The following is an 18266-nucleotide window of genomic DNA, read 5'->3' on the forward strand; positions in this document are numbered from 1 at the left end:
TCGGAACACAATGTGATATACAAATGCTGTATGCCTAGCATTGCTCATAATTCCTTGGGCCTCGTATTCTTGGAAATGCAAATCTGGCTTCCTTGTTGAGGAATGGAATCTCCCCTCCCCCCCTTAGCTAATTGCTAATTGCTAATTGCTAATTTGCTATTGGGGTTGGTTTGTATTGTTAGCTTGGGGTGTTTGTCTCTTTAGTTGGACTGTACCCTTTGTGTACTATGTCTTTGGTTGGTCTGTTGACCTTGTAGTGGTATCTGGTATGTCCCCACCTGTTGCTTAATAAATTCATTTAATTACCGAAAAAATAAAGACAATATTTGTGTCCCTATTGACTCTCCATGTAGTATATACCGTTGGTCCATATCCGTCGAATCCAATATTATGAAATTAAAATTTTCATAATACAAGAAAGGGTAAAAGTGGAGGACAAATGTTGTCCTCCGTAATGGACTGGTAGAAACCCACTGGTTCCACCTCACCTCCACCAATATGAACATTTCTAGGCAACGCGCTTCCACGGTCCAATAACGGTCATGGAATTGGGAACTCCCACTTTCAACTCCTTTTACAATTGGATAACCCCAAAAATAAGTAAGGAACGGCGACTTTTTTATTTATTTATTAATAATAATAGTCTAAATTGAAGGAGGATAACGACTCCTCCTTAATTTAAAGCTAACCTCTTTCTTACCAATTTTTTCTACGCGCCTTTCAACCTCTTTATTATTGGAGGATACGGCCTGTAACACGTCCCCGAGGTCCAAAATCCCAAATGTTTTTTTTTTTTGTCTTGTTTTTTTTAAAGAAAGAAAGCAACTACCAAACTTTTTTACAAAGCAATAATAATTTTACTTTTCGCATTAAAAGTTCAGGACAAGAAAAGCCGCCCATGATCCGGTCTTGAATCTTCCATGCCCACGATTTGGGACCTTGACGTTCTTCCAACTTTTATACATAATTCATAATTCATAAATAAAAAATAAGGAATATATTTTTCTATTTCTGGGCGTATAAAACTATATCTAATCGTCCCAGATCGAACCCGAGGTTAATCATATTATATTGTGCATGTGAATCTGTTGTAGGCGGGTTTGATTACATAATTTTTTGACAAGATTTATTATTATGACGTGTAAATATAAATCAGTTGAGAGAAAATAATCTCTACATAAAATGCCAAACGCAAAGCGAAAAACACACAAACGTGCTTATAGGGTTTATATCTTAGTGCCTAAGTTTCGAGTAATTTTTGAGTGTTCCCGGTACACCACGTGGTTGGTGTACCATCCAATAGACGGAAGACATATGGAATATGTCCAATGCAGTCCGCCACATGTCATAAGAAGAAATGCAGTAAGTTGGATAATAATTCCACATGTTCTATGTTTATTGGATGGTACACCAGACACGTGGTGTACCTGGAACATTTAAATTTTTTTCCTAAGTTTCCTCATTTCCTTGGTGTTTTGGGTTTTTAGCCATAGTCTACAACTACAACGCCCACGGGTCACGACCATTTTTTATTGAGCCATCATTTTCTTCTTTTACGGTCACTTGTTCTCACTTGATTTATTTCTTTTTCTTTTATATATATATATATATATATATATATATATATATATATAAATTAGAATGGTCAATTGGTCAACGTATAGATAAATGGTTGTTTGTTTGTCTCGTGCATTTGTATATTACTGGCTTAAAACTTATTTACAAACTTATAATTATATATCAAGGATTCATAAACCAAACTCATAGGCAAAACGGGTCAAACCAACATTCTAAGTAAGAATAAAGGGAAAAGAAATTGGGTTCAAACTATTTTGAAAATAAAAAAGAAGAATAAATTCCAGAAAGGAGGCTATTTTGGTGATTTATGAGGAAGGGGATTGCTGGAACTGTGCGTGCATGCATGGGACCATGTGGTCCATATCGACCCCTCAAGCTAGTAACTTTTGCTTGATTTGACGTTTGAACACAATAAAACCATGAAAAATTAGGGTTTAATAAGTAGTTCTGATCTGAATCTGATACAAAATGGGATATTAATTTAAATTATATAAAATGAAGTGAAAAAAAGAAAATATAAAGTTGATGTGTGTTTTCATTAATTCATGAATTTTGAGAGGTGGAGAAGAAGCTGCGCATGATGACGATGATGATCCCTCCCTGGTAAATAGGGCATTTGGAATAAGACAAAAGCAAAAAGGTTTATCTATATCTACAGACTACATGATCCCTGACCCTGAGCCTGACCTGAGCAACAACTTTTCTCTTCGTCGTCATCACCTCTCCTCTCCTCCTTCCTAGAGGCAAAGCTAATGTGGCTAAAAAGAGACTGATATATAAAGCTTAGGGCGCAAATTGCCGCTGTAAAGTAAAGATACATGCATCGATCAGAGGTCAGAGCTTGAGAAAATAATACGCTCCCTCCAGCTAATCATTTTTTATAAGCCACAAGAAACCTTTGAAAAGCTTCTCTCTCTCTCTATATATATATAGAGAGAGAGAGAGAGAAGTTGGATTTGATTTGATGTATATTATCCAGAAACAGAGATGTTATGCTTGTCCAATAGTATCATTGGTCAACAATCAAAACTTGATTTCCTTGATTAATTAACGGTGGACTCAGTCGCAGACTGCGATCCGTTTTCACTCATTCTACTTTGACCAAAATTGAATCCTTCCATCTTTGTACGGCGCCTCTCGTAAATGTTACGCTATATATTGTCAAATCATAGAGAATATTGAGAGAAGAAAGTGGAAAGAGTAGAGAGAATGAGAGTTGTTGAATATTTTCTGATTTTCACTTATGTTTTCATTACTTACAATCAACACATATATATACAAGTTCCTAAGACATTAGTCAAGCCCCCCAAGTTAGGCAACCAACCAAGTTAGGCAACCAAACTAATTAGGCAACCAAACTAGTCAAGCCCCCCAAATATTGTAGGTGCCAAACATTAATTGACTATTACTAGCCACATTAATTGACTACTAGACAACATAATTAACATAGACAAATTCAACATATGACAACTTCTAACATTCCCCCTCAAGTTGGTGCATAGATATCACCGATGCCCAACTTGATCAGTGAGTTGTGGAATACTCTGCTAGAAACTGCTTTTGTCAAAATATCTGCCAGCTGGTCTTCGGACTTGACAAACGGAAGCTGAATTTCTTTATTTTCAACTTTCTCTTTAATGAAGTGTCGATCCACTTCAACATGTTTGGTGCGATCATGTTGAACTGGATTGTGTGCAATGGATATTGCAGCCTTGTTATCACACTGTAGATGCATTCCTAATGTAGGTGCATATCCAATCTCTGTAAGCAATTTTCTCAACCAAAGAAGTTCGCAAATTCCTTTGGTCATTCCTCTGAATTCCGCTTCTGCACTAGACAAAGCAACAACATTCTGTTTCTTGCTCCTCCAAGTAACCAAGTTACCTCCCACAAATGTGAAATACCCTGATGTTGATCGTCTATCAGTGACATTCCCTGCCCAATCTGCATCTGTATAGCCACTGATATTCAGATGACCATTCTTAGAGAACATAAGTCCTTTTCCTGGTGCGGACTTCAAATATTTAAGAATCCGAAGAACCGCATCCATATGATCTTCACTTGGACAATGCATAAACTGACTAGCAACACTTACAGCATACGCGATGTCGGGTCGGGTATGGGATAGGTAGATCAGTCGTCCCACCAATCTTTGATATCTTTCTTTGTTAGTGGGTACTTGATTGGGATATTCCCCAAGGCGGTGATTCTGAACAATTGGAGTGTCCACAGGTTTGCAATCTAACATTCCAGTTTCTGCCAATAAATCTAGAACATACTTCCTTTGTGAGAGGAATATGCCTTGCTTTGATCGAGCAACTTCAATGCCCAAGAAGTACTTGAGTCCACCAAGATTTTTCATTTCAAACTCCTTTGCCAAACATTTTTGTAGTTGAGAAATTTCCTGCTTATCATTCCCAGTAATAATCATATCATCAACATAAATGATGAGAGCAGTTACCTTTCCTCCCTTGTGTTTTAAGAACAGAGTATGGTCAGAATTACTCTGCTTAAAACCATAAGTCTTCATTGCCACGGTAAAACGCCCAAACCATGCTCGGGGAGACTGTTTCAATCCATATAATGCCTTTCGCAATCTGCACACCACATTAGCAGGAGTAGATGTAACGTATCCTGGTGGGATATCCATGTAGACTTCTTCTGTGAGTTCTCCATGGAGAAAGGCATTCTTCACATCAAATTGGTGGAGAGGCCAATCGAGATTTGCTGCAATAGACAATAGCACACGAACGGTGTTAAGTTTTGCAACTGGGGCAAATGTTTCTTCATAGTCAATACCATATGTCTGCGTGTATCCCTTTGCCACAAGTCGTGCTTTGTATCGTTCAATTGACCCATCAGCATTGTATTTCAAAGTGTAAACCCATCTGCATCCGACAGTCCGTTTTCCTTGAGGTAAATTCTCCAGTGTCCATGTGTGATTTTTCTCCAGAGCATGCATCTCCTCCCTCATTGCTTGAACCCATTTTGGATCCTTCAATGCCTCACTCACTTTGGTTGGAATATGAATTGCGGATAACTGGTGTACAAAGCCTTGGAGGGGTGCAGATAATTTTTCCGCAGAAACATAGTTTGCAATTGGATACTTTGATACCTTGCCATTATCCGGTGAATACCGAATTGGCGGTTTTCCACGATTCTGTCTATCAGGTAATTGATAACTAACAGTTTCATCAACTAAAACAGTAGATGTAGTAGAATCACGTACCTCAGGAGTATTCTCAGGAGATTGATCAGCTGGTACTGAGATGTGAGGGGGGTCTTCATCATTATCGTCGGCGAAGTAGGCAAAAATATTGTGCTCTCTGCTGTGGAGCGACCGGTCGCTGGGCTCCTGGCGACCGGTCGTTTTTGTACAGATTCGAATTTCAGCTTCAGCGCTTGGAAGCGACCGGTCGCTGAGCTCCTGGCGACCGGTCGTTTCTGGACAGATTCGAAACTCAGTTTCAGCGCTTGGAAGCGACCGGTCGCTGGGCTCCTGGCGACCGGTCGTTTTTGTACAGGTTCGAATTTCACCTTCAGAACTTCTATGCGACCGGTCGCTAGGCTCCTGGCGACCGGTCGCTTTTGGGCAGGTTACATTTTCTTCTGGACTTTTGGGATCCGTTTTGCTCCAATCTTCAAGTTCTTGAATTTCCATGGCCTCCTTGCCCAGTGGTTCTCTTTGTATGTCTCTGTGAGGCGGAGAGTTGGACATCGGATCATGAAAAAACATTTCCGATTCCATAAAAGTGACATCCAAAGTGACATATGTACGACGACTGGAGGGGTGATAGCATCGGTATCCCTTCTGATGGGCAGCATAGCCTACAAACACACATCTGAGAGCACATGGATCAAGTTTGCCACGTTGATTCTTATGGAGGTGGACGAATGCTACACAACCAAAAACTCGGGGCGGAAGCATCTGAACGGAGGGCAAGGGCCCATGTTGGGCAAGTGCTTGTAATGGAGTCCGGAAGTCTAAAACTTTGGAAGGCATTCGATTGATGAGGTACACTGCGGTGACTATAGCATCATCCCAATGGTGGCGAGGAACATGAGCGCCAATCAAAAGAGCTCGTGCTGTTTCAAGGAGGTGTCGGTTTTTTCGTTCCGCAACACCATTCTGTTGGGGAGTTTGAGGACAAGTGGTCTCATGGATGATGCCATGTATCTGGAAGTAAGTCTGAAAATCATGGTTGATATATTCACCCCCATTGTCAGAACGAAGGACTTGAATCTTGGTAGAGAATTGAGTTTCAATTTGCTTGTGAAATGACTGGAATATAGGGAACACATCAGTTTTATTTTTCATCATGAAGAGCCAAGTCATGCGGGTACAATCATCTACAAAGGTGATAAACCACCGGAAGCCAGAAGTTGTAGAGATAGGTGAAGGACCCCAAACATCAGAATGTATCAAAGCAAATGGAGCAACACTTTTATTTGTACTTGATGGATAAGAGACTCTGTGACTCTTGGCTAAGATACAAGTATCACATTGGAAATCAGTGGTACAGGAATTCGAAAACAAATCTGGAAATAGATGTCTCATATAGCCAAAAGACGGATGCCCCAAACGCCGGTGCCATAACCAAAGTTGTCGATCCTTCCAAGTCGATGAGTGCTTCACACTATGTGCCTTTCCCATACTGAAATCATCCACATAGTACAACCCCCCTCTCTTAGTACCACGACCAATGATCTCCTTGGTGAGAATATCCTGAAATAAACAGAAATCGGGATACATAAGTACACAACAATTTAGTTGCTCAGTAGCTTGGCCAACAGATATCAATTTATTAGACAACGATGGGACAAGCAAAGTATTTTGAAGAGTAAGGGATGGAGAGAGGCCAATGGTTCCAGCACCAATCACAGGAGAGGTAACACCATTTGCGTTGGCAATACTTGTTCGTTGTGGTGTGGTTGTGCTTAGAAAATCGGTTGGATCAAACGTCATATGATCTGTGGCTCCTGAATCAATAATCCAACCTGTGGAGTCACTTGTATATGATGTATGAAATACATATCCACAGTTACCTGAGTTACTGAAAGATGAAGAGTCCTTTTCTGATGTTGAGGTAGACTCTTCATGAGGAATTAACGTTACCAGAGGATCCGAGGTGACAAGGGCAGCACGACCCGTTCCTCCAGCAGCAAGTTTACGAGCCTTGAGACCATCCCACCAATCTGGATAACCATGTAGTTTAAAACAAGTTTCTCGAGTGTGCTTTGGATTCCCGCAGTGAGTGCAACCATTCCCATCTGTGGGAGCCTTGGGTCGAGAAGGTGGAGTAGTCTTATTGGCAGCTGTCTGTAGCTGGAGATGAGCAGTTGGAATTGGGCGAGAGGGTCGGTATGTTCCTTTTGTTACCAATCCTACTCCGGTTGGTGTTGGAGCTCCTAACATCACAGTTTGTCGGATATCTTCTCGTCGAACATGAGCATAAGCTTGCTCTACTGTAGGAAATGGACTCATTTGGAGCACATCACTTCGGGCTTTGTCTAGTCGATCATCCAAACCATCCAAGAAAATATAAACTCGATCTTCTTGGATGATATCATAGTATTTTTTGATATCCAACTCGCACTTCATCTCATTTGGACGGCGAAAATCGATTTCTCGCCATAAGCCTTGGAGATCATTGTAGTAAGCTTCAATCGAACCTCCCCCTTGTCGCATACGGGAGATTCGCCTTTTAAGATCATACACCTGGGAGGTGTCAGAGCCATCAAAGTAAGTTGTGGCTATTGCGTCCCAAACTCCTTTGGCCGTCGAGAATCTAATGAAGTTGCCAATTAACCTTGGCTCCATGGAGTTGATTAGCCACCCTTTCACGATTGCATTTTCTGTTCGCCATCGGTTGAATGTCGAGTCCGTCTGAGAAGGTGCTGGGAGTTCACCAGTGAGATATCCCAGCTTATCCTTGCCAGCAACATACATCTCAATAACTTGAGACCATAAGGCATAGTTGGAGCCATCCAACTTAATGCCAATTTGTGCAGGAGAGGTTTCGTAGGTAATAGTCGGGGTCGGGGTCGGGGTCGTATTCGATGTTGATGCTTGTATCTTCATCAACTCAGCCATTTGAGCAGCAAATTCGGTGAAAGTAGTAGGATCGGTGGTGCTACTTTCAACATGGGAAAAATCATCTTCTCCCATGATGGAAACAACAATTCAAGACTAGAGTCAGCAAGATCGCTGCTCTGATACCATGTCAAATCATAGAGAATATTGAGAGAAGAAAGTGGAAAGAGTAGAGAGAATGAGAGTTGTTGAATATTTTCTGATTTTCACTTATGTTTTCATTACTTACAATCAACACATATATATACAAGTTCCTAAGACATTAGTCAAGCCCCCCAAGTTAGGCAACCAACCAAGTTAGGCAACCAAACTAATTAGGCAACCAAACTAGTCAAGCCCCCCAAATATTGTAGGTGCCAAACATAGTAGGTGCCAAACATTAATTGACTATTACTAGCCACATTAATTGACTACTAGACAACATAATTAACATAGACAAATTCAACATATGACAACTTCTAACATATATGTCGATCATGAGTGGCATCCCATGTACGCTTCACAAGTCAAGGCCACCTACAGCTGTTGATCAAATAATATTCAATATAATAGTGGATTTGTTAAACTAAACTTGAGGAATATGCACGAAATTATAAGAGGGAATATAAAATTTGGATTTTATTTTATAGAAATTCTAGGATTGCATTTATAATTCCACCAAAAAAGCCACTAGTCACAAATGTCATTACAATAACGGAGTGGTCTAACATCAAAATTAAGACAATATGGTGCACTTCTACTAACGATCACGCAGGATCGAAGAAACTCTAGCATAGACATCTCAATTAAGATTGCAAACTCAGAATAATCAAAAAGAGATAAAGTTTCAAAAAACCAAGCCATAACAATACAAATAAAACTCTCACAAATGAGAGATAAAAAGCTCTCACAGAGGATAGAGATGAAAAGCTCTCACAAAGAGAGGTGAAAAGCTCTCACAAAATGAGATATGAAAACTACACAAAGAACCCAAAGAGTCTCTATGACTTATTCCGAACATAAAAAAAACCGTAAAAATAATGGTGGTGAAGATCCAACGCCGAAACGCAGGTGAAGATCCAAAGTAGAGACACAATCGCCTGTAATGATTGGACGAAAATCATAACAAAAAGAATACTAATAGGGAAAACCTTTTGTCTCTAAAAATGAGGGGAGAAGAGAAGGAGGAAGAACAGTGGCTTCCTCCACCTCAAAATGAAAATGGCTTTAGGAGGGTTTATTGGGAGAGAATAGGGTTTTTGTTAATATGAACTATTTGTTTTTCAAAATAAGAATAGGGTAACTCATTATAAAATTTGGAATCTAAATACAACTCTTAATATTAAGTAGTGACATTTCATGTAATTTATCCTTTTTCTTTAAAGACAAGCAATTGTCTAAACTACAAAAGGGAGGGGTTGTTGAATAATATAAGTCCCACATAGGAAAGTCGAGGCCTTTTGTATAAAACCCCACACCTGGTAAACAGGTGGTTAAGTTGGGAACAATATCGATGTTGCTAGTGGTGGGTCAAGGATTTGTCCCGAATATGGGCCCTTTTTTCCACCCTCGTTGGCGTAATCTCCTCTTTATTTAAGATTCGTCTTGACTTATTTGCCTATCCCACTCCTCATGGATGGGTGTTCAAAGAAAGAAGAAGCTGATTATTTTTGTCCGATTTCAGTTCAGTTTTGCTTCAATCATCAATCGAATCGCCTATAAGCAGAAAGAAGCACTATAGTATACTATGCATTAGCCTAGTAGCCTCATCCCTCTGGCTAGGTTGTGTGGTCATTGTGCCAACACAAATAAATAATTCCTCCCTCCCTAAATACACCAACCTTTATTTTCCTATGGCCCGCAAATACAATACAATACAATGCCTCTCTCCAACAAAGATGAGGTTGTTGAAGAATTATTGTGAACAAAAGAGAAAAGAGAATAAAATAAAAACAAAGATGATGAGAAAATAATAATATTGTCAAACATTAAATAGATACAGTTGAGCAAATATAAAAAAAGAAAGAAAAAACCACCAAAGAGAAACACAAAAGACTTATTGAACGTTATGGGAAATTGTAAATGCGGCAGCCATCAACAAAAGCCGGCTACAAGCAATGGATTTCATACCTAATCTGCAGTTAGGACTTGGGACTTGGGACTTGGGTGAATGAATTTTTATTTTATTTTCTCACTTCCAGTTGAAGTGGGTTTTGTCGTTTAGCTAGAAAAGCGACGTTTATCATAACGGACAAGACCTTTATTTTGCTTGGAATTAGCAAATACTTGTCTGAAATAGCAATACTTGTCCAATTTGTTCTGTTCATTCTATATTCCATTTTCTCTACAGTCCCTTAACTTTATCACATCTTTCCAACTCTTGCCACCACCCTTTGGATTTTGCATTTTGGGGACTTCCAAACAGAATGACTGAATGAGAGACCAAGTTTTTTAATAGGAAAACCCAATATATATATATATATATAGATATGCAAAAGAGAGAGAGTGAGAGAGAGAGAGAGAGATAGTGAGTGAACCAGTAAATAAGCAGCTGGTTGTGAACTTGTGTTTGTGTTTCCCACCAATTTAACCTTTTTTATGGGACTGAAAATCCTTGAAAACTTATTTTTCTTTCCTCTCAACTCAAGTGGGTCATTCTTTTCGAGGTCCTACTCTCCCACTTGCTGGTCTTTGCTGTCTCTGCCTCTGTTACCTGCCCCCCCCCTTTTTTTTATTTTTTTATTTCAAACTCTACCAATACCCTTCTTTCTTTTCTATGCTTTTCCTTATTTTTTTGTTCATGAATACAGAGTAAGATCCATTTCTCTCAGTTGGGGATTCTATTTTCTGGAAATTATGCTGCTTGAAGGTAACGTGGATCAAAGTTTCGATATTTGATACAGTCGTGTTGTGTTTGCTAGTTTTGGTATTTGTTTGTGGCTTGAAATACAGTAGTGGGGTTTTTGGCTATGTGGGAAGCAGGGCGGCCTGGTTCAATCTAAGCATCTGGGATTGTTGATATTGATAAAGCTTTACTAGGTATTGCTTGGGATGGTGGTTTATGGCTTTTGGATGTGATGGGTTTGTTGCGGGTCACTTGTGGGGTTTTAACTCTGTAAAGGGGCTGTTAAGTGTTGAGCAAAAAGGGTTTTTTGGATTACTTTGAACTTGTTTGCTTTGTGGTGGTGATAGAGTGCTTCAGATTTCATGCTTGGTCCAAGACAATGGAGATGCTTGTGGCCAGATTTTTATTGCTTTCGCATTCGATATTGTAACTTATGAAATAATATGAAGAACCTTCTTAAGAAACTCCATATCATGTCCAATCAATCAGAAGATGCACAAGGGTCTGCTTCATCAAGGGGCAATAAGTCTACTGATAAGTCGTCGCCCCCTGAAACTGAAAGGCTTTTGCACTCAAGGTCCCATCATAACTCTGAGCACAAAACCTTTTCGGGGCTATCAGGTTGGTTGAATTCAGTTTCTAATAGACGTAGCCCTAGTCCCCCATCATCTTCAAATGTCGCTAGGGCGGCAGAGAGAATGGAGCCACCTGATGCAGCTAGGAGTGGTTTAGATGTTGTTTCAGATACAGCTAGGCGCGATTCGGGGTCTAGTACCTCAAGGGATGCTGACATAGCGGAAGAGTATCAGATTCAACTGGCTTTGGAGTTGAGTGCTCGGGAGGATCCAGAAGCAGTTCAGATTGAGGCTGTTAAGCAGATTAGCTTGGGCTCTTGCGCTCCTGATAATACCCCAGCTGAAGTTATTGCCTACCGTTATTGGGTAAGTTTCTCTTCATCCGCTAATCTGACTGAAGTTCGGTTGACTTATTGTTGTTACTTCTATTGTTTGCAATCTCCACGTACAATCAATCTAAAGTGAATAATTGATCAACGTCCGTTCATTTTAATCCATATTTGAAATTTATCTGGTCTAGTCAACTTTCTTCTTGTGGCATGTTAGTGATGTGGCTGCCTGAAACTATACGGTTCCATAGATTTAAACTTTCTTTTTCAGTTTTTCGTTCTCTTAAAATTTTTACATGATGAACATGCGTTTTAGATGATAGGGATTCTAATTACTAGGCTTTGGTTACCTTCACTGCCAACAGAGTTAAGAAGTTTTTTATGGAAAGGTTTCGGTGTCACCATCATTGCTCCTTGTCCTTGAATTGCCCTCTTCATTACCTGTGATAAAGAGAAACCAGACGACTGTTATCAATAGTTTAAACAATTTTGTTGATAGTCTCATCATCAACAGTGCTGTGTTCATCTACATCTATCACTGCTAAATTTTGAGAAGGAATAGATAGATTCCTAGCATTTCGAGGAACATCCAAAACTAGAGTATTCATGTCCTGTCTGCCCATTGACTTGGTTATACTTAAAACTGAACCTGTCAATCTAAAAGCTCATGTATGTGTTCTATAAAAAAAAAAATGTCTGTTTAAGATCGAGCTCTATTTTGTATATATGGTCTCTCTAACTGCATGTGGTGAGACAAGAACTGTGTTACAGAGGTGATGTCTGTCTTGCAATTTCACATTGGACTTTCAGTCCCAACTTCTATATTTGAGAAAAGAAGTTGGATACTTAAAATAATACTCCATAAAATATTGAAATGTCATTGACCTCCTTCTGTCTAATGATTGATCACATATTGTTAAGAAAAGAATTGTGCCTCCATTGCGACTGGAATGCAACTAGCTAGAATGCATGCTTTCTGAATGTAGCTCTTTTTTTCGCACTTGTTGATATATCAGAAACATTAATCAAGGTAGTTCTGAAACGTGTATCATGCATTATTTTTACTAGGGCACATGTGACAGAATAGATGGGGCAAATCAGAAGAATTTTCTGTGTGTGAATATTTCCATGATATTCTAAGACATAACATCTTAAACATATGGGAGCAATGATGTATGGCAGCGTTCTTAAATTTAATTTTGTTTCTTCAGTTTTGTAATATTTTATTCCTTTCTAACCTGTCTCATATCGTAGATTTATCCATTCTTCACAGAATTACAATGCTCTTAGCTATGATGACAAGATCTTGGATGGTTTCTATGATCTGTATGGGATATTGACTGAGTCAACCTCAGAGAGAATGCCTTCTCTTGTTGATCTGCAAGGAACACTTGTTTCAGATAGTGTCACCTGGGAAGCAGTGTTAGTCAACAGAGCTGCTGATGCGAACTTGTTGAAACTTGAACAGATGGCCCTAGAAATGGCTGTAAAGTCAAGTTCAGATCCTCTGGTTTTTGTAAACAGCAATCTGGTGCGCAAACTTGCTCTTTTAGTTGCTGACTACATGGGTGGACCAGTTGCAGATCCTGACAACATGTTGAGAGCATGGCAAAGTCTTAGTTTCAATTTGAAAGCTACCATTGGTAGCATGGTTTTGCCACTTGGTTCTCTGACAATTGGATTAGCCCGTCATCGTGCATTGTTGTTCAAGGTACTTGCTCTCTGTTTTATTCATATTGAAAACCAATTTTTTTTCCCTTATGAGGCATGATAATATGTATATATATTAAAATAGGTCCTAATCAAGGCCCTAATTTTTGTATTTTTCTAATCACTTTATTGTTTTTACCAACCTTCAGCCCATACATTAATAAAAAGCTTGAAGTAATATAAAAGTAGAACAGTATTTCTGAATTTTGATATTAAATTATATTTCAAAAGCTAAATCTTATAAGTTTATGAGAATTTTAACAGCGTTACCTTTTTCCTGGATATACTTTATCTGTTTGCCTCCCTGTTTTCAGTTTCATGGTCTTCCATTACTGGTTTGTTCGTCACTAATCCAATTTTCTATTTAACCAACTAGGCTTTGGCTGATAGTGTGAGCATCCCATGCCGGTTGGTGAAAGGACAACAATACACGGGCTCCAATGATGTGGCGATGAACTTTGTAAAGATTGATGATGGAAGGTAACTTATGTTACAAGTTTATTACTTTTGATGTAGACTGTGTGTGTTATATTATTGTTTTCTAAACTGCATAATAGGATTACTTATGCATTTTTGGATTTTTTTTAGTTGACAATTGTTGCTGAAAATGTTCTCAGGCCATTAATATGTATATCTTTGAGATTTTCTCATTTGAAGTTGCAGAATCTTAACTTGTTTATGAAGGTATGTACAATGTGAATTTCAGGGAGTATATTGTTGATCTGATGGCAGACCCCGGCACACTTATTCCATCTGATGCAGCTGGATCACATATAGAATATGACGAATCTTACTTTTCTGCCAGTCCTTTGTCTAGAGACATTGATTCCTCTCATGTTGCTTCTTCCAGTAGTGGAGTTGGGAGTTCGTTTGAAGAACATTCAGACTTTGGAACATTAGACAAGAAATCCAGGTTAAGAAATTTTGCTTCTTCAGCTAGGGATTCTGAAGAGAGAGAAGAACCAATTTCTCGTGCAAATCTACCCAGACCAACTGAACGTGGGGAAGAATCCAAGATACCTTCAGATGAATTTAGATATCCCTCTAATGCAGAGAAGGCGCTGGTGCAGGAACTTCCAGGACGGCCAAATTATCCTTTTGCACATGCAAGATCCCCTACATGGACTGAAGGTGTTAGCTTTCCTGCTGCTCGAAGAATGAAGGTTAAGGATGTTTCTCAATACATGATTGTTGCTGCCAAAGAGAATCCGCATCTAGCTCAAAAACTTCATGACGTGTTACTTGAAAGTGGTGTTGTTGCTCCCCCAAACTTGTTTAGGGAAATATATCCAGAGCAGTTAGATGTGTCAACAGTTGAGACCAAGCCCCGGCCAGAAGATAAGGGTGAAAATAAAGAGAGGTTTGAAACACAAAAAATTAAAGGTCAAGATGATAAGAGTCCAGCTCACTTTTTGCCTCCACTGCCTCAGCACAGGGTGCATTTTAAAGCTAGTCCTTCAGGTCAACTAGAGCATCTTAAGCCTGTGGAAGGTTTAGGGGTTAACCATCCACTTGATACCAGGGAAGTAACTGGCCAGTCTGAAGTATCTCCATCTAAGTATACAAAAAATGTCCCTGTTGCTGCAGCTGCAGCCGCAGCAGCAGCTGTTGTTGCATCTTCAATGGTAGTTGCTGCAGCAAAGTCAAGCACTGACTCAAATCTGGAACTTCCTGTGGCAGCTGCTGCAACTGCTACTGCTGCAGCTGTGGTTGCAACAACTGCAGCTGTCAGTAAGCAGTATGACCAGGGCATGAGAAGTGATGGAGATGCAGAAGGTTCTGGTTATGAACCACGGGGCAGTGGTGACCGTCATGATGCTTTTGGAGTTAATTTGGAAGGCGAGAGAACATCAGATCGATCGGCAGGTAATGACAGTACAAAATCTGACATTACAATTGATGATGTTGCAGATTGCGAGATTCCATGGGAGGATATCACCTTGGGTGAGCGTATTGGACTTGGTACTGACCTCTGCATTTTGCTATAAAATCATGTACTTCTCATATATAAACAAGACTTAACTCTAAATGGTTCCCATACTCCACTTCTAATTTCAAGTGTAAATGCACCGTTTAAACTGCAGGATCATATGGGGAGGTCTATCATGGAGACTGGCATGGGACTGTAAGTTTTCAGACGCTATTTCTGAAAGATAACCTTGTTTGTGAAGACAGCGTGGCATTGTCTGCATGCACTGTGGTACTTTGAGCTTATTTTCATTAATTGGTTTTACAGGAGGTTGCTGTAAAGAGGTTTCTAGACCAAGACTTTTTGGGCGAATCACTTGATGAATTCAGAAGTGAGGTACAAGCCGTGGACTTCACCCGTTTCCTGAAATTTTTTGGTGTTCTCTGATTTTATGTCATCTATGCATATTATGTCCTTAAAAAGCAAAACCTTCATAATTCTTACTGGGTGTAGCCGTGGCCAAGAATTCATGTCATCCTTGGCATGCATTCATCTAGTGATTTGTTTTCCTTTTGGAAAAATACCAAGCTTGATTAACCATCATGTGCCAGATGTAAGATCCATTGTTACAAAAGCTTGTATATTTATAAAATATCACAGTTATCACTTTAGGTCTTCGAGATTGGTTTGGTTAAATTCATTGAAGTTGTTTTCTCTTTTATGTTTAGTCCTTCATTCAGGAGGCAAAAAGAAGCGGAGATTATTATTAGTGCGTGATAGGCTTTACTTCTTTGGTCAGCTCTATCACATTGTTTAATGTGCTTTCCATAATCTTTCTTTTTCTCTTTTGATGATTTAATAATTATGATCTCCGGGATGAGAAATCTAATATTGTTGGCACCTTGAAATTGGCCATATCTGTCAGAAATTTTGATAGGGAAAGTTGAAGAGTAGATAGTTCAGTTATTCTCTTTCCCACTCCCTCCTCCCCCGCCCCCTGCCCCCTATTCCAAAATACATGCCTAATGCAGTTCCCCTCTTGATTTAACTTTTGATTATTTACGCTATACTTTTTGCGTATGAGAGATTTATATATTGAGCTCAATCTTTTATTTTATTTTTAATTTGAAGGTCCGGATAATGAAAAGACTCAGGCATCCCAATGTTGTTCTCTTCATGGGTGCAATAACTCGTGCTCCAAATCTTTCCATTGTTACAGAATTTCTTCCAAGGTATGTTGGCACTTTCTATTTCCTTTTATAATAAAGTCTAACATTCTTTTATGGAATTCAACTTTTTTATAGATATTTATTTTGATATTTATCTATATTTTTACGTATAATAAGAAACTGCACTGTGTTCAGTTTGATTAATCATGTCAAATGGAAAAGTGATGTATAAGTCATGTTTTGCAGAGGTAGTTTATATAGGTTAATACACCGGCCTAACAATCAATTAGATGAGCGAAGACGCTTGAGGATGGCTCTTGATGCTGTAATATTCTCTCATTCTTACCTTTAATTCCAGTACAAGTCAACAATCATGTGCTGTAATTGATAACTTCATCTAGCATTTTTTGTGTTTTCAATAATAAAACTTCAGGCTCGGGGAATGAATTACTTGCATAACTGCACTCCAGTAATAGTACACCGTGATTTGAAGTCTCCAAATCTTCTTGTTGATAAGAACTGGGTTGTGAAGGTGGTTCCTTATCTCTTTTGTCAGATTATTTAACGTACTATTAGATCCAATTTGGCTGGTGTGAAATTTTCTGCTTGTTATTAGGTCTGCGATTTTGGATTATCAAGAATGAAGAACAGCACATTTCTCTCCTCGAGGTCCACTGCAGGGACGGTAAGCCGCAGTCAACAACTTGCTCTCTCTCACATGTGGCTGAAGCCATGAATTTGATTTCCTTATTTGTTTTGCATCTCTCCTTCAGGCTGAATGGATGGCTCCAGAAGTGCTAAGAAATGAACCTTCCGATGAAAAGTATTCCTATATCGTCCCACCCACCTAATTTTATGTTTATATCATGCACAGGGTTGTTATGATAAATATAAATTTTGGGTTGATGTGCAGATGCGATGTCTATAGCTATGGGGTCATCTTATGGGAGCTCTCTACAATGCAACAGCCATGGGGGGGAATGAATCCAATGCAAGTTGTTGGTGCAGTTGGATTTCAACATCGCCGTCTTGATATTCCAGATGATATAGATCCTGCAATTGCAGATCTCATTAGAAAATGCTGGCAGACGTGAGTATATTTTTGGTTGGTCGATCCATACATAGTTCCTAATAAACTTAGCATGCCTGCCTAGTTGTTCAGGACGATAGATATTGAAACCTTGAACATAAAATGGTTTCAGTTGGCATTCCTTAGACTTGTTCTGTAGGTCTTAACAACTTATATTGCAAAAGTAGTTTTCCTTCTCTAAATTTTCGTTTTCTTGCACGCCAGTCCTCATTGCATGTATGTTTTCTTGGGTATCTTTCTATGCATAAAAGATATAAGATATTGTCTGTTCCTTCCTTTCATATCTAACGCAATAGATATGATGAAAATGATATATAATGCGCTGTGTCGTATTGAATTACATTCTAACGATTCGAATTCATTTTGGCATTTTTTCTTCTTCGGTTTATTATGATAATTGCAGCCTTATCATTTGTAAATCGATTCAAATGTGTATTTAGGCAGATATGCAAACCTGACATTTGACGTAATTAACATTGCAGAGACCCAAAATTGAGACCCTCGTTTGCTGAGATCATGGCTACTCTGAAACCGTTGCAGAAGCCTGTAAGTAGTTCTCAAGTGCACAGACCTAGCGGTGGGCGTGAGAAGGTTCAGCCATCCTGAGTTGGAGAATCCCCAGCTGGCTAAAAGAGTAAATTTACCCCCACTGAATATTTGGCTCATTTGACAGCCAAAATATGGAAGGAGGCAAGTTGTACATTGATTGGAACAACTTTTGAGAAAAGGATTGAAGATCATGACCTAACATATACTCCATTTTGAGATATGCCATTTTCTTTTCTTCTTTTATGTTTCCCTCTTTATTTCTGTTTTCTCAACAGTGCGGCCATTCGCAAGGTTGTGCATTTGTTTGTAAAGAATTCATTGGAAATTGTTGTAATCAATGTTTTGATTTCCGGTGCCCATCCATCGGAAGAGCGTTTTGTTGCCTGAACTTAAGATAAAAAGCAGTAGTGTTTATGGCAAATGACTTTTTGGTGAATCA

At 39.1% G+C, this 18266-nt stretch overlaps 1 protein-coding gene across 2 annotated transcripts; it reads left to right on the plus strand.

The window, feature by feature from the left end:
- Positions 1–10162: 10162 nt before the first annotated feature.
- Positions 10163–18263, plus strand: LOC110745573 (putative serine/threonine-protein kinase SIS8). Of its 2 annotated transcripts, XM_021945684.2 has the most exons (13): positions 10166–11437; positions 12674–13111; positions 13487–13590; positions 13817–15072; positions 15195–15235; positions 15347–15415; positions 16151–16251; positions 16435–16513; positions 16622–16720; positions 16805–16873; positions 16962–17011; positions 17102–17278; positions 17761–18263. In XM_021945684.2, exons 1-13 carry the CDS (start codon positions 10940–10942, stop codon positions 17882–17884), a joined length of 3105 nt encoding a protein of 1034 aa, XP_021801376.2. In that variant the 5' UTR covers positions 10166–10939; the 3' UTR covers positions 17885–18263. The 2 variants fall into 2 exon arrangements, with proteins under 2 accessions (XP_088110036.1, XP_021801376.2); XM_088253910.1 differs by lacking the exons at positions 16805–16873; positions 16962–17011; positions 17102–17278; positions 17761–18263 and having other exon boundaries at positions 10163–11437; positions 16590–16720.
- Positions 18264–18266: the final 3 nt, after the last annotated feature.

This window comes from Prunus avium, chromosome 5 (assembly GCF_965620075.1).
Source record: "Prunus avium chromosome 5, drPruAviu1.hap1.1, whole genome shotgun sequence".
NCBI classification, from domain to species: domain Eukaryota; kingdom Viridiplantae; phylum Streptophyta; class Magnoliopsida; order Rosales; family Rosaceae; genus Prunus; species Prunus avium.

What these genes read in the sequence shown, in the direction of transcription:
- LOC110745573 (XM_021945684.2), top strand. Translation starts at nt 10,940, where the DNA reads ATGAAGAACCTTCTTAAGAAACTCCATATCATGTCCAATCAATCAGAA. An exon ending in GTTACAGAATTTCTTCCAAG is followed by an intron (nt 16,252 to 16,434) that starts GTATGTTGGCAC and finishes CATGTTTTGCAG; the next exon opens with AGGTAGTTTATATAGGTTAA. An exon ending in AATGAACCTTCCGATGAAAA is followed by an intron (nt 17,012 to 17,101) that starts GTATTCCTATAT and finishes GTTGATGTGCAG; the next exon opens with ATGCGATGTCTATAGCTATG.